General features: G+C 38.5%; 1 protein-coding gene across 1 annotated transcript in view; it reads left to right on the forward strand.

Annotated features, from left to right (window-relative positions):
* The window catches only part of GALNT12 (polypeptide N-acetylgalactosaminyltransferase 12), a 48971-nt gene that overhangs the window by 16504 nt on the left and 16103 nt on the right, over positions 1 to 16364 (forward strand). The window contains exons 4-7 of the mRNA XM_061994962.1: positions 1245 to 1430; positions 3428 to 3545; positions 10511 to 10687; positions 13265 to 13396. Of these exons, the coding sequence (XP_061850946.1) occupies positions 1245 to 1430; positions 3428 to 3545; positions 10511 to 10687; positions 13265 to 13396 (613 nt within the window). The remainder of the gene's footprint in view (positions 1 to 1244; positions 1431 to 3427; positions 3546 to 10510; positions 10688 to 13264; positions 13397 to 16364) is intronic.

The following is a 16364-nucleotide window of genomic DNA, read 5'->3' on the forward strand; positions in this document are numbered from 1 at the left end:
CCCTCTGGCAACAAAGGACTATTTCATATTTAAGGCAGTCTTTCTCAGCTCAGACAATACTTTGGAATTGCTGTTCTTCTCTGCTGTGTTTAACAACCACAAGCTGCTCTAATTTTGAAGTCAGCCCTTTGGTCAGCCTGTGGGTTTTAAGCTTAATAACGCCATGAGGAATTGTCTCCCTTTGCATGACAGATACATCAGATCCATTCCTTGTTTGGCAATATAACATATTCAGTTTTTCATTTCCTCTACAGAGGATCAGAAGAAGCAAGAATAAAACAAGTACCAGCATTTTAAAGTTAAATAAATAAGTTTTTCACTAACAGGAGATGTCTAAGCCTAGTGTAGAGAAAATTGCTGAAGAATGATTGAGGAAAAAAACCTTAATTTGAGTCTGCATGCTGGAGGCTGAGGTGAAGGCAGAGGTTCCCATGGCCTTTTGTAAGGTCAAGTACTTTTGGAAAGGAATCCAGAAAACCCTGCATGGTACTTAGAAATGGGAGGAAAGAGATAATCTTCTTACTGAAGTACACCTGCAAGAAACATCCTCAGCTCTAATGATTTCTTAGTATGATAAAGATCTTAACTGTCTTTTCATCAGCCTTTCTGATTGGTATGTCATTCTGCAGTACTATCTTGTTTCTCCTGTTTGTCTCCTGTGTTTTCAGGGTTTTTGGACACTACTTTCATGTATGTTTTAGTACTGGAGGTCTAATTTCTCTGTTGTGTGGAGGTTTTCTGTGTAAGCTCATGGCTTCTTTTTGAGTTACAATTGTAGTGCTCAGTTTAACTTTTTGCAGATTATCAGTTATAAGAACAACTATAAGCCAAGAGCCTAGCTACCTTATTTGTCCTTACAGAATTATAGTCATGATCTTTTCTAAATATCTTGAGTCCAGCTATCTGTACAAAACAAAATCATGTTTTTGTTGAGAATGTGATGCTGGCTACAACCACTAAGCCAGACGCTAAATGTGTTGTCTCTGGCCATCTGGCATACCTCACTTCCACTGTCCAGGAAGATTGATGTTTATCAGCTGCCTACAGCTGAGTCTATCCTGATGCACCTTCCTCATGAAATTGGTGATTATTCTTGTAGCTGTCCTTTCCTTATGTTGCAGCAGGAGTTGAAAAGAAGCAAAACTTGGTGTTTGGTATTTGTAAGCATTCTTTGCTCTTGAAAGTTCCAGTTTTTGAGAGACACTTGTAATGAAAGTATTCTTTTTCTTTTGAAATCATATTAGGATTGCAGAAGAAGAATCAGCTGTTGTTTGCCCCGTTATTGATGTTATCGACTGGAATACATTTGAGTACTTGGGAAATGCTGGTGAGCCACAGATCGGTGGATTTGACTGGAGGCTGGTCTTCACTTGGCATACTACCCCTGAAAGAGAACAGAAACGGAGGAAGTCCAAAACAGATGTGATCAGGTTAATTTTTGTGCAGCTTGTGAAACTGAATGTTACAGGTGCTTTTGACTTCACTTGGAAGTGCAAGGTGCTGAAAAACAATCGAGAAACTGAAAATTTGTGTATCTTGCTTAGTTCCTCTTGTTTCTGAAATAGCTACTGCTCACCATACCTCTGAAAAAAATACTGCTCTAAAAGCTGAAATGCCTGTGTAATTTTCCATATGGAATCCTTATTGCACACACAGTCTCTGGACTCCTGCAGACAGACTCCCACAGATGCTTACCACACACGGAAAGGCTGTAACTGATTAACTAGCACGAAAGGATATCCTCGGTACATAGCAGAGCGCCACGTTGTAAAAAAATCTGTTGTGGTCAACAAAGAACAAGGGAAAAGTCATCAACCAGTAAGAAGGAAGTAGTTTTGAAAACTTTTATGTGTGCTGTGCTGATAGCGGGGATGGTGCCTTGTTCTGTTTTCATGAGAGGTGAACCAGTTTGTCAGTTCTTCATTGGGATGATACAGCTCAACCCACCATAGTTTCTGTGAAGGCCTAACTCATAGGAGCTCATGCAGATGTCTTCCTTATGAGTTTTAGTTTTGTTTTAAGACAAGTTAGTATTGTCTGACACTCCATACTGTATTTTTAGGAGAGGTAAGGTAAAAGTATAAACAATGTATATGGAAAATGGACACTGTAGACAAAATCCTGAGTTGAAGATCTGCTACATGCAATTTGGAAGCTGCTGTCTTTCTGTAGTGTATTGTAAGAAATTAAGAAGTCATTTGTCCTTTTTAATATCACATCCTTGCTTTTATTTAGTCTATTATAGATGACAACAAATGCAGAGTTCTGTCAGAATTTTCTGTCTTTTTTTGGCTTATCATGGTAATAATAGCTAGTACTTCGCAAATATTAATGGACTTATCTTCAACTGAGAGAAGATAACCTTTTAATTTTTTTTTTTAATGGGAAAGGTGAGGCAGCAGCTTAGTCCTTCTCAGCATGTATCAGTCCAAATCCTTCTGAAAAAAAGTTTCAAATTTGAGTAAATATTTGTAAAGCCTTTAGTTTAAATATGATGCATTTCTTCTCCATGACAAGAAGAGTTGTGTGTAGCATGCTAAGGGGAAAATGAGGGAAGACAAAACTTCGTGTTAGCCTGAGGACTGTGAGCTTGACAAGTGTCTGGAGAAGCAGCAGTGCTGAGAATGGTATTACCAACAGCTGTGTTTGCAAAGTCAAGATCTGGAGTGAGACAGAAGAGCTTGACTGATTATGGAGTTTGGGATTTTTTTTTTCCTTCTTTCTCATCCCTTCTCTTCTTCCTACTGAGCGTCCCTGAAGTGTGCTGTTGCTCTGGGCTGTGTGGTCTTTAGTGAGGTCTTGGTCTCTTGGTCTCTCATTTTTCATCCAAATGTAGCAAACAATTTTAAAAAAAGAGAAACACATATGAGCAGATCTTAGAAAGAAGAAAATCTCTTCAGGGGTTCTGTTTACTTAATTCTGCTCCGTTGATGTCTGAGAGTTTTTCTACTTGATATTAATTAGATCAGAAATGTTGTTATTAATTACTAAAACACAAATGTGTTCACTTACTACCTAAGTGAAATATGTAAGGATACTGCACTTAGAATTCCAGAGCTAACTGAAATAATTCTGCCACCAAAAAAGCTTGTGTTCTACTATGTAAAGGTAAGAGGCTAGTTATTTATGGTCACTCACAAAGACATTGCAATTGCAAAACTTTATCTTAACAGAATCTTTATCTTCTTTGATGTCATTGTTATTTTTATTTTAATACATTCAGAAGCTCATTTCTGATACAATCTTTTACTACAAACTGAAATATCAATGACATGACAATGTGTTACTTAATCAATGGCTAAGTGTGACTTTGTATCCAGAAAAGACTGAGAAAATGGGGAAAACAAACCAAACCACAGTATTTTTGATCCATGGCTCAGTATTTTTTGATTTTTCTTCAATTCAGAGTTACTATTCTCTTTTATAGGTCTCCAACCATGGCAGGTGGATTATTTTCTGTGAGCAAGAAGTATTTTGATTATCTTGGTTCATACGACACAGGAATGGAAGTCTGGGGAGGAGAAAATCTTGAATTCTCGTTTAGGGTAAGTGACTCAAGTGAAAAGTTGAGGTTTTTTGGTTGGTTGGTTTTCTTTTTCCTGAGAACAAAACCAAGTTTCTCTTTTAGTTAATGAGATAGCTGTAATGTGAGCAAGTGTTAAGAAGAGAATATTTTGGGTGATGTTTCTATGAATCTTTTCCTCATTCTGAGTCTTCAGTATAGCTGTGCTTTTTTTCTTCAGAGTAGCTGTTTTAGAACATTTTTTAAAAATATGTCTTTTGTTTTGAATGCCAGTATAAAATGTAAATTGTGGTGTGATATTAGCGGATGAACTTTACATTTTGTGACTGGAAGAGGATCATTGGAAAGAAATGTTTATAATACTTTAATTTGACACTGGAGTTCTCACAGCGGTTGATGGAGTGATCAGGAGGAAGTTGATGATGGTTACCAGTGGGACAGGACAAGCCAGCCACTGTACTTCTTGAAGGATTCCTTCTGTTTCATTTCAGAAAAAGTCTGTAGGAAGGTTATAAAAGGCGATGGGGAAAGTTTCCAGGAACTGTAGGGGATTAGTAAAGATTCGAGGGCAGGTTGGACTAGTTGATCTTTAAAGGTCTCTTCCATCCCAACCCATTCTGTTATTCTAAATAGTATTTTGATGCTTCAGAATCAATCTCATGTGAAATGAAGCATCACCAGACTGTTTCATGTGAGGTGTCTGCCTGTTTAACTAGAGAAGCAAGGGGTCTTCCTCGCTGCTGTTCCTGTCTCCTGCTGCCTGTAACGCAGAAATCCTAGCAAAGAGGGCACAAAAATTGAAAAATAAATGAATTAGGGAAGATTAGAAGCACAGAGCTACAGTTTACATGGTTTCTTATTGAAGGGGGATTTCTCAGCTGAAACCACTGTTTGGTGAGAGTTGATGACCACCTCACATATGGAATTTTCTCTGGCACTTATGTCCAGACAGCCTAGGCCGGTATATTAGGTCTCTGCCTGAAGTTCAAAGCAGTTTACTCATCTCCATCAGATCTGTGAGCTTCTGAAGCGGGTGTGCTCCAGCTGGGAATACCCCATGTTAATGTGTATGTTGCAGTGATTCCCTGTTTCCACTGGAAAGGATTTCTTTTCTATGAGATAATGATTTCATTGTGGGATCGGGAGCTAGGAAATAGTTCTTGATGAAGTTGTTTTTATACGTCCTTTTGGGAGCCTGCTTAGGGAGTTACAAGTAGTAATAGATTGTATTTGTTCTTGAGGGCCCAAAGAAATAATTGTGCTTATCAGTCACAACCCAAGGTAGGTTAAGCCAGAAAGCTCCTGGGAGGCCCTCCCCAGCTAACTGGCATTTTTGGACTTACTTTCTCAGCTGGGACACTGCTGCAGCAGACAAATAAGCAAAAAGGAGAGACTGTAAGCTTCACAACAAGCTATATCAGAAAGCACCACTCCCTTAAACGTGTAGTGTAACAGTAGCAAGCATGTTGGATATGTGCATCTCCTGAGCAAGACTGGCTCTTGCAGGCACTTGTTTATGTCTGCTAGTGCGTGTGCAACCAGACAAAGCACCTGTGGTGGAGAGGATGCTTCTTTTGAAAGTAGTACTATATACTCCACTTCTCACGAGAAATTTGCACCTCCCCCAAAGCAGCAACGAGCCACAGTTGACAGAAACGGATATCATGGGATCTACTTCATGTTCTTTGAAATGTCTGCAGTCTTATATGACCCTTGCTGCCACAGATTTGGTGACACCAAAATGATCACCCCCTAACCAATAGGATGGCAATGTTTTTCTCCTCTGAGATGGATTGTGGGGGCTTTCTACAAGGACCTTTCTACAGCTGCTTATAAGAAGCCTGTAAAAAGCCCTCTCAGTGTAAAGCTCTTGGCTCTCTGCTCTTCATGCCTCAGTTTTTGAGAGACCAAGGTTTGCAGATGAGACAAGCCTGACGTGCCCTGTGTCACGTGGAGTGCTCTGGCACTGCCTGCTGCGTTAAACCCAAGCTATCATTGCCATTAACTTCTATCAGGCTCTGGCTGCAAGTTTTATTTCTCATGTTACCAGTCTCTCAGAACCAGGTGTTTGACCCCTATGGGGTGTAGCAGTGTGAATGAGCAGTGTCATTGCTTCTTGAACATGGAGAAATGTGTTTTGCCTGTGGGCTGGAGGAAGCATCAGAGACTGCCCAGCACACAGGACAAGCACCAAAGGAGTAGCATCAAATTCCCCAGCAGAGTGGGTACCTGTCTTGTGGGGGACAAGGCATCTAAACAAGGAGGCAGAGGCCAGAGTGAGGTGAGGTGCCTGCAGGTAGCCCAAGTGACTTGAGGTCAACAGTTGTGCAGAACAGACTGTGCAATGACCAGTGGATATACCCTTGTTATTTTTACTAGTGCAGATTGCCAGTAGGACCTGGGAATTTTACGTAACATGCTTTCCTCTATTTGATTTTGAGCCCCTGTACTAGTGCTTCCTGCTGTGAGGATTCTGTGGAGGAGAGCAGAGTGCTGTGATATTGCTTCACAGTGTTCTTCTGACTGCCCACGGTGCTCAAGAAGGTCAAGAGGGATAAATCAGTGTTAATTCTGTTGTCTTTGTGGTTTTCAGACCTTCCAGACCTGAAAATTAGGAGTAAGGATCCTGAAAAAATACTGTAAATTAATTTATTGTACTACTTGTCTCTGAAAACACTACCTTCTCCCAATGACATGAAAGTACTTGTCCTCAGGCTTTCTCTTTCTTATACTTTGATTATTCTGAACTGAAGAAATTCTTTGTGGTTTTGAGAGGTGCAGCAAGGACAAAGCTTCAGCTGAAAACATGATGACTAAGAGGCTGTGTTGAATGCAGGATCGAGTCAATGTGCCTTGATTTTGGATTGCTTAATGGCATTTGACTGGATAAAATTTCACTTTATGGCCACGATGGGCATTGACACTACTCTTTCTGAGGGATGCAAAGCATGCCCTTTCTTCTTCATCCTCCTGTACGTGGAGCAAATGAAACCTGATTGCAGCTTTTTCCTCCATCCATTCCTCTGCTCTTTGTCCTGCTAGAGGCACTGCAATGTAGGTTTCTTCCTGGGGACCAATGCTTCCATACACTTGTGATCTTTCCTTCAACCCCACCACCACAGCATGACAGAAAACCACGTATGTGCAAAAAGACACAATAATTTACTGTTAAGTCCTTTCTTCTGTTGGAAATTTCAATGCCGATGAGCCTGGATTGATACACTTCTGGTCGCTTGGAGTCTTTTTTCTGATCTTTTTGTATAGTTCTGTTCTGTCTGGATCTGGAAATCCATCTTGTGGTGGGAGCACACAGAATGGACTGTTGCAGCTGAGGAGGCCCCTCCAGCCCACCCATCTCCCAGCAGATCATGCATGAGCACCACGCTGCGGGGCTCAGCCACAAGCCAGCAAGCAAAATTTCTGCAGAGGGAGAGGCTGGAACTGAATGTTTTCCACAGTTTGCCTTTGTTCAGGAGATAGCATTCTTTTTTAATTTTTTATTTCTTACGGAGTCCTACTACCATGTTAAAATAGAAATAGTAGACCTTACAGAGTGTTTCTTATTTAGCATTCATTTGACCCAACATTAGGTCAGTTGTCCAGAGACCTTGTCAGGAGTGAATTTCCCAAGGCAAAATCTGAACACTTACTGTAGCATTTCATAGTGCCACAGCCTGTCTCTGAAAATAAAAGAATATTGCATCAAAATAAAAGTGAAAGTAAAAAGGAATGTTGTCTTACTTTCTTAATTGTGATGAAGGAAAAAAGCAGACTTTTATAATGAGAGCTGCAAGGTAGAAAAGAAACTTACTTTCATGCACAAGAGCATGCAAAATATATATGAAATACATTATATTTCTCTGTAACAGTTTTAAGGGAGAATCTTCTCTTTGGAGTCACTTATTTAGTAATTGAGTTTAGTTTTTCTGTTGAATTATTTGGTTTATTTTATGCCTGTTCATTTGTACCTGATTTTATATAGCGATCAAAATGTTTTCCATTAAAATAAAATATGTAAACTTTTTGAGGAATTGTTTAATTGGAGTATATTTTTTTTGGTAATAGGAAGATGAGAAGTTTTAGTGAAAATGCAGAATTTAATAAGCATTGCCTAGCAACCTACAGTGTTTTTTTTAGATAAATTAATCATTTTAATTATTGAAAATTCAGCTGTCAGGGAATTCTCATTTTGTCAGCAATTTAATAGAGGTATGGTCAGTCTGTTTTACTCCATTTAAATCAAACTTCCTTATGGAAGAGTAGAAGAATGTGCTTTCTTCTCAATTGTACATTTTTACTTTAGTAGTCTTTATGGGCTGTTACTCATCTTGTTGAAAAACAGAATGATCAAAACAGTAATGATCAATTAAAAGTGCTAAAATGGAATATAACAAAAATAATTGAAATTTAACAAATTTAATGATGCTTAGTATTTACTGACAAATTTTGCATGATAAATTCTACTTAAAAACCATTAATCTTGGATATAGAAATAATAATATAGGAAAGTTGTTGTTTTGAAAGAAGTCTCCCTTTTTGAGGTCTTAAAGTGAAAGTGAATAGCTGGGTTTATAGCAGCTTTCAAGGTGGCAGTAGTGTAATGATCATCAGTACAGAATTCTAGATTTCTTTTCCTTAAGTCATCTTTCTGTTCCAGCAACAAATACATTGCTTCCCTGAAAAACGACAAAAAAGAAAAGAGAGAGCTCACCTGAGAAGCAAGTAATTAAAATTTGGAACCTAGGAAGTAAAGATTATCCAGTGCTGCCTGTAGCTGAATAATAAATTACCTATACCTTTAAGGAAACCACTTGTTTAAACAATAAATATATATCTTAGAGTGCTATTAAGCACAGTGTTATGCCACACATAAAGGTCTAATATTATCGAAAAACAAATCAATGGAGACAAATTCATTGACTTCTAAATTAAGAAGTTTGAGAAATAAATAAACAATTAGCAGTCTGAAGACAACATTGGTCTTGTGTGTGCTGAATGAAAGCCTCCAACTGTAGTTAATTTCTAGATCTCTAAAAGTATTGCGGAGAGAAAGAGACGGGAAAAGTCCCATCGCTGTTCTCCTGTCATTGTTAAGTGCAGAGGTTTTATTTACTGCTTCAAAGCTTTCACTCCTGCTGTTCATTAGAATAATACATAATTTAAAATGTTTGTATTGTACAAGGTTGTCAGCCAGCAAACCTCTACCCTTGAAGATAACCTCTGCTAATTTCCTTTTTCTTCCATTTACAAAGGCAAGATGAGCCTGGCACCTATGCACAGTTGAATACACAAGGAGAATTGGCTCACTGGAGTGCCTGTTCTCCGCCTTCTGTGTAAAGTCTATCACAGCCATTAGTGGTAGCCTGAAGTTTATTCAAGTGCAGCAACGTGTCCTGCCTTTCCTACCATCTGACTAGATTTCAGAAACCTGTTTCAGAAACAGTATCTGACACATTGTGGTCACATGCAGTATTAAACAGGAGACATCTAGTCATGCTTTCCTTTCTTGAGATCTTGGGAAAGTAGCTGTGTGGATTAATTGCCAGAAGTCTATGGTTTTCAAAGGAGAAGAGTATAATTAGAAAAATATGCACAGAAGGCTGAAGCTCAAGGGCCATACATTTCCTGACCTGTGGAGCCAGAGGCATGAGTTCTGCCGATTCTAGATCCCTTGACAAGTAGGAAGGTTGCTTTAGATAGGGGAAGTTGTCTCAATTACATGGGTTGAACCACCATGAGTTAGCTACAGAATTACTTTCCTTTTTCTTTTCATGTGTTGGGTCTTGGGTTCATTTCCCAGCTGTCTGATGAAAAAGGTTAATTTTATTTTATGACCAGACCCTCGTGGCTCTCTTTTGAAATGGTGAATATAGAAACGTGAACACAACTGTCATGTTTTAACCCCAGCCAACAATGCTGCCACTTGTTCACTCGTCCCCTGCCCAGTGGGATGGGGAGGAGAATTAAAGGGAAGAAAGTAAACTTCATAGGTTAAGAAGTTTTTAATAACTAAAACGAAATAAAATACAATAATAAAAATATGATCATGTTTGCAATGAAAATGAAGATAACAAAAAGAGAAGTAAACCCCAAGAAACCTGAAGTGATATGCAATGCAGTTGCTCACCACCTGCTGACCAATGCCCAAGCAGTGATCTGCCAGCTCCCCACAGGTTATATACTGGGCATGATGTTCTATGGTATGGAATAACTCTTTGGCTAGTTGGGGTCAGCTGTCCTGACCATGCTTTCTCTCAGCTTCTTGTGCAGCTCCTTACTGAGAGAGCATGGGAGACTGAAAAATCCTTGTGTTTGAATAAGCGCTGTTTAGCAACAGCTAAAAACATCATTGTGTTATCAACATTATTCTCACACTAAATCCAGAACACATCACTGTACCAGCTACTGGGAAAGAAATTAACTCTATCTCAGCTGAAACCAGGACAAGAAATTCTTCATGATATGACAAGCTTACCTGTTCTGTCAAGTCACCTTTCCAGTAGCATATGGACAAAGATGACTGGTTGACTGGTTAGAAGTCAGTTACCAATGATGGGTTTCCGTCTGAGGCTGCTGTTTACATGGTGGATGTTTACAAGACATATGCCTTTTTCTTCTTTTTTGTTTTTTTTTTTTTTTAAATAATGCCTGTATAACTTGACTCGTAGACCACAGTTAGACCTGCAGAAATATTGTGGAATGTTTTGTATTATGCTTTCAAAGAAACTAAAGGTAAGAAAGGGATAATTGCACACCAGATAAAACCAGAGATGGGGTTATCGCCTTGTTACTCCAAGTGATTTGCTGAGTTCACAAGGAGGTCATTTTATCCAGCTTATTCAAGTAAGACACAAAATTATTCTATTTGTTACTTACAGTATGCTGTGATATCCTTGAGAAGCTATTATCCTTACAAAGGCTTATTGCTACTGGATCCTACTTGAAAAGATTCAAATTAACAGTGCACAATGTCAATTCTTTGCTTAGATATGGCAATGTGGAGGAAGTCTTGAGATCCACCCTTGCTCTCATGTAGGTCACGTTTTTCCCAAACAAGCTCCGTACTCACGGTCCAAAGCTTTGGCAAACAGCGTACGGGCAGCTGAGGTGTGGATGGATGAATATAAAGAACTTTATTACCACCGAAACCCACATGCTCGCCTGGTGAGTTCAAGCCCATTGTTCTTGGAATTTGAGTACAATTTGTTTCCAATGAAATAATTATAAATGTAGCTAATATATGTCAAGGAGTGCTTTTTATGTTTATTCCTTATGTCTTCTGAAACCTTTTCCCAATTGTGTAATAAGTGTAGAAATAGTTAATTTTTAATTCCTTGAAATGCTCTAAGACTAGATGAAGGCCAAATCTGTGTCAATATTAAACAAATTAATGAATAAATGAAAGAATAATGTTAAGCAAGGTAACCCAAGAGTGGAGGAGCTGTTTAGCCTAAAGTGTCCACTTCTATGAAACAGCCGATACAGGTTCTGTCAATAAGGAATTACAAAACAGATAGACAATTAACAAATGCTAATCAACGACTTTCAACGGATAGTAGATCTTTGAGTGAACAGCATGGTAATAATCTTAAGCAAAATTACTTGTCTAGTGATAATTGTAAGACTTTGGACTCACATAAAACAAAATGGATTTCTCTGATTTACTGCTGCAGAATGTCTGATATTAAAAAACCCCAAAACAACAAAATCAATATTACAAAGATTAAATTAATTAAAATCAGTCCTGGGAATTCATATGAAAGTGTTCCTAATAAAATGTTTGAAGTATCTGTTCTCTTTAAAAAAAAAAGAGTTAATATTTTTATTTTCTGTGATGAAGAAAATATAAGAACATTTGTTTTCAGAATCTTTCAGGAGATGAATACTGTGAAAATTGAGCAGATCAAAACAATAATGCAATATGCAAATTCATAGCCTGGATATATTTATCATGAAGAGTCTGTACGATGGAAGACAATAATAGTGAAATATCCTCACAGTGTCTAGAAATTACTTAAATGAACATCTGGCATGAAGTCCAAAATTCAGGCCTAAAAAAATAGTTCTCTGCTGTTGCTTGTTTCTGGAGATACTTAATCTCCTCAGGCATTTCTCTTTGCATGAAGAGCTTTCTAAATGCTGACTTTCTGGTTTTGTGAGTGGGCAGAACTGCTCTGTGGTGGACTGCTGGGCACCTGCATCTGGCTACACTGGACCGGAGCTTTGGGACCAATCTCCTCACAAGTTTCAGTCGCCTACCCCAGTAGATGTGCCAGGGGAAAATTGCTCTCAAAATCATTAGGGTTTTAAAGGATACACTGAAGGACAGTGAGGAAGCTGAATTTGGTTAGTTTCCATCTCATGTTTCTTTGAATTAAACTGAGTAATTAGGTTATTATAGTCCACACATTTGTAATAGACATCACAAAAGCCATTTAGGTTTTATTATTAGCATCTGACTTTTAGAGAAATATGGGATTTGTATATTCAAAGATGGGAGCTCACAGGCAATGCCAGACTGATTATGCTTGTCATACACAAAGAGGAAACAGCAATAAATGCTGACAGTTTTTCTTGTAAAGTTCTGGGCTCTTGATGTCCATGATGACAGAACTGTTACTGTAAAGGATACTAAGGGTTAGTATTGGAAGTTTTACATATTATCTTTTTATAACTCGGTGAGTGTAAGATGAGGTTCATGCATTTTTTCACCCATATCAAAGCTGATGCCAGTGCACTCTGGTTTCAGTAATACTCTGTGCACCACTTGTTGCAGCGGTTGAGTTCAGACATTTTTACTTCATCTAACCCAGGTATTCAGTTCCACAGCATAATGGAAAAATGATTGATGTTATGGCTTCAGAAATTGGTTCCATAAAGTTTCACTTCAAGATTAATGTTCGGACCTAGGAGCTAATACCTCATGCAGTTTGTTTATTCAGGCAGGCATCTCTGTCTTTATTTTACATCTGCATTGTGTTTTTGGTGATATTTTCACAGCTTGGAGAAATGCAAATATATTTGTGGTTAGGTGAAAGAGTTTGTCAAGCAACCTGTAAAAATCTGGGGGCTCCAAATGGTATCTTGCATCTGACTGTCTGAAGTCCCTAGTCAATATAAAGATATATTTTTTAAGACAGACATGAAAATATGTGAATTCTGCTCCAATCTATATAGAGAGAAAAGTCTTCAATGAAAGCTTTTCTCTGGAGGTTTAAGATCTCGTATTCCCCACCTCACAAAACTATGAAGTTTGAAGGAGACATGAGCAGATTTTACAAATTTATCAGTTCAATGTAAAACTGTCTGTACAGGAAATTTGCAAATGGATAATGGAAAAATATAAAATTCTCAAGATTCATCCACTGCTTTTGAGATTTTCATTTATCCACTTAAAGGAAGTTATGTTTTCCAATATGCCTTCTCAATTGCCAGTGTTCTGCATGCAAGAACTTCCTCACTTGCAGATGTAGGTGAGTTTTCTGGGACAAAACTGTGTTCTAGAATATTTTAAAGTTTCACATGCACCATTCCATTTCTTTTTTGTCAACATTTAACAAATGTAAGGATAACGAAATCAAATCCAGCACCCAAACATGAGGATTTTTCCTGGCTAAAAGTCCTACTCGTTGCTTTAGCATATGGTTTCTAATAATGTATACAGATAATTTAAAAGGGAGCATCTGTTCTGGTTGGGGTTGTTTTTTTTTCATTTTTTTTCTTTTTTTTTTTTTCTTTCAGGAACCATATGGAGATGTGACAGAAAGGAGACTCCTTCGAGAGAAGCTGAAATGTAAGAACTTCAAATGGTTCTTAGAGAACGTGTACCCAGAGCTTCATGTACCTGAGGACAGACCGGGCTTTTTTGGAATGGTACGTGGCTGCTGAGAAGGGGCCCCCTCGCAGTTCTCTGAACTCTCCTACTAACTCAGTATGAAGGTATTTTGATGCTGAAAACAGTTTGGGATTTTGATAGGATTCAGTTAGAATTGGTAGGCTGTAAAATGTGGTTTCTATCAGAATCTTTATTCTAGAGGTTGCTGTTGATAAAGGAGTTTTGTGAAAGGGAAAGAAAACAGGTAATGTTGCCATGAATTCCACCTTCCAAGTGATGTCTTGGGAGTGTTAAAGGCATCAAAGGATGACTTTATTTCTTGAAATGTTGTGGAGCAAAAAAAAAAAAAAAGAGCACCAAAGGGGTTTAGTTTTCAGTTGTCCACTTTAAGATAGAAAGAGTGCGCTTTGAAATGTGTATTTGCACATTTTATATGATGAAAACTGTGATGGGAAAGAGAGCTGGCACTATGCACTCTAAAATCATACAAGGTTCTTTATGTCAAAACCAACATGTTAATTTTTAATCTGGAGCTCACTTTAGACCAGCACAGGTTCACAAGCAATTTTCGTTGGTTCAGTATCAGAATCCTCTTTTTTAAGCGTTTACAACTTTTTATCCTATTTGCAGCTTACAAATAGATACGAAGTGTAGCTCCATGTGTATCACATCACTGTAATCTCATTTGGAAGGGATAGAGCCAGAGATGATGCAGCAAGTAGCTGCTGCCTCTGAAAAATCAACTCATACCTGCTGCGTCTTTAGAAGACAAGACTGCACCTTTCTGTGAGGCAAAGACATGTAAAATGCCTGCCTGGTTACCAATGCCACATAGACATAGTACTTTTGCTAGTAACTTGATCACTCTGCAGACCTAGCGAAGCTGCGTTCCCACGCTGCTGCATCAGATCCAGCCTGCATTACAACAGTTTGTCGTGCTGCCATCTGTGCTTCAGTTACTCAGTCTCTGTTGGATCCTCTTCAGTGGGAGAAAAAACCTGACCACTGTGGGCGTGCAAAATATAGAAGAACCAAGTCTCACTGCAGTCTTCCCTAATAGCTTTGTGGTCTGTTGAGCAAAAAAGACCCTAATGTGGAAATGCTGTGGTTTGCCATAGGGAGCTGTATTTCCCACAGGGAGCTGTAGGAGCTCCCATAGGGAATGCATCGGTTGGCAGCAAAGCCCTTGGGAGCCTCTGAGAGAGTAGCCATCCTCCTCCATTTGTCTTGGAGCTTGCACTTGAGTTCGTGTCTCACTAGCATTATCGCTGCCATTATCTAGTACCTTGAACAGACCCTGGTACAGCATTGGTCTGGTTTTGTTAATTTTTTTTGCATCACTGGCAATGTCAGAGATGCTAAGGGATAATAAGACTTAACCTTCCAGGAGCATTTCAGTAACCTTATCCTCCCCTCCCATCCTTCACCCTCCAAAAGAAAGCCTAGACTGGTGACAGTGATAGCACTTCAACCGCTCGGGGAGGGGAAGGATTTTTACATTTTCTTTCACGATTTAACTGCACATGTCATTCTCAGGAAAGGTGTTGACAGTACCTAGAAAGAATAATTCTTGCTCAGAGCTGCTTGAGGTTTTCTATCATATAATTTAGGTGTGTTCTATGTATCTCTCTAAAAACAATTCTTAAATGCTGTCATCTAGTTGTGAGCATAATAAGAATACACCTTTTTGTTGTGAGCATAATAAGAATACACCTTTTTTTTTTGTCAGGAAGAATTTAAAATATGATTAGAGTATAGCTATACTCTAAGAAAGTGACAGTGCATAAATGACATCTACTGATTAAACTGATTTGAGGATATTGAGTCCTATCTGCTAACTTCAGTGAATCATTGATTGTGTTCTTTACTCCTGCCTTATCCATGTAGTGCTTTTCTGGTTTACAAAAATACTGTGTTTAAAAGTGTTGGCTTTCTTAACAGCTCGGCCTAGTGTGAGGTTACTTAATTGTTCAAAGAGCTTTCAAAGGGGTATGAAGATTTCTCCCTGCCCTGAAAATCTTTACACTGAAGTTGATAAACTTTCTAAGATTATCCATAGGTCAGCCATATATTATTGAAATAAATGCAAGAATTATTGAGCAGCGTTCAGTACCATGCGCTAGTAGACACTTGTACTAATTTTTTTCTTTTGATATGTAGCTAAAAATATCTATACTAAGCTTGGTTGTTCAAAAAGTTATCTGCCTAAAATTTTATTTAATCATACTGAATTTACAATATTTTTGTCTGAGCTCTGATTGCATTCTTATAAACTGCCTGAGGCCTAGAAATGGGGGAAGTATCTTCTCTACTTGTACCTGGGCTCCGTGCAGCTTTAGGACTTTGTGGGATGTGAACTAAACTTTTTTACTTTAATTATGTATTTTCAAATCCAATGTGTCTGTCCTCGGGCATGCACTTACCGATGAAGTGTATACTGCATGTGTGCTTCAGCTGGTGGAAAATCTGAAAAAAACTTGAACCCCAAGTCTGTGCAGATTGCCCACCTATATGGGCCCAGACTAGGTCTGCTAAAAATCTTCCCTGAAGAGATGGTGTGGGCACCTCTAGAAGAAGAACTTTGAGCCATCTCTGGTGTTTAGTATTAGTACTGTGACATTGCTGCATTGTGCAGCTAAGACAGAGGACCTGGGCAGCTCTGGAATCGTTTCTTGTTATTGATTACTGTGGGAATAGTCAGGGTTCCTCTACACTCTAATGTACACTAAGTGTTGCTGGCATTCAGGGTGCATATCTGAAGATAAAGATAATGGTCAGTCAGTGAATTTGACTTTGAACTTGGTATCCAGATTGCTTTTAAAAGACCACGTTGACACAAAAATCGGGATTTTTATCTCGCCTTTTCACTAAGGTTGATTGCTTGACAGTGAGGCTATGTTATGTTCTGATACTAGAGTTTTTCTTTCTTGTTCTCAAAGGCTTATAGGTGATCTTTCTTCCAGCTGAGTGTGAAGCAACTAAGATGATAGATATCTATTATCATTA

This window comes from Colius striatus, chromosome 4 (genome assembly GCF_028858725.1).
Source record: "Colius striatus isolate bColStr4 chromosome 4, bColStr4.1.hap1, whole genome shotgun sequence".
Lineage (NCBI taxonomy): Eukaryota > Metazoa > Chordata > Aves > Coliiformes > Coliidae > Colius > Colius striatus.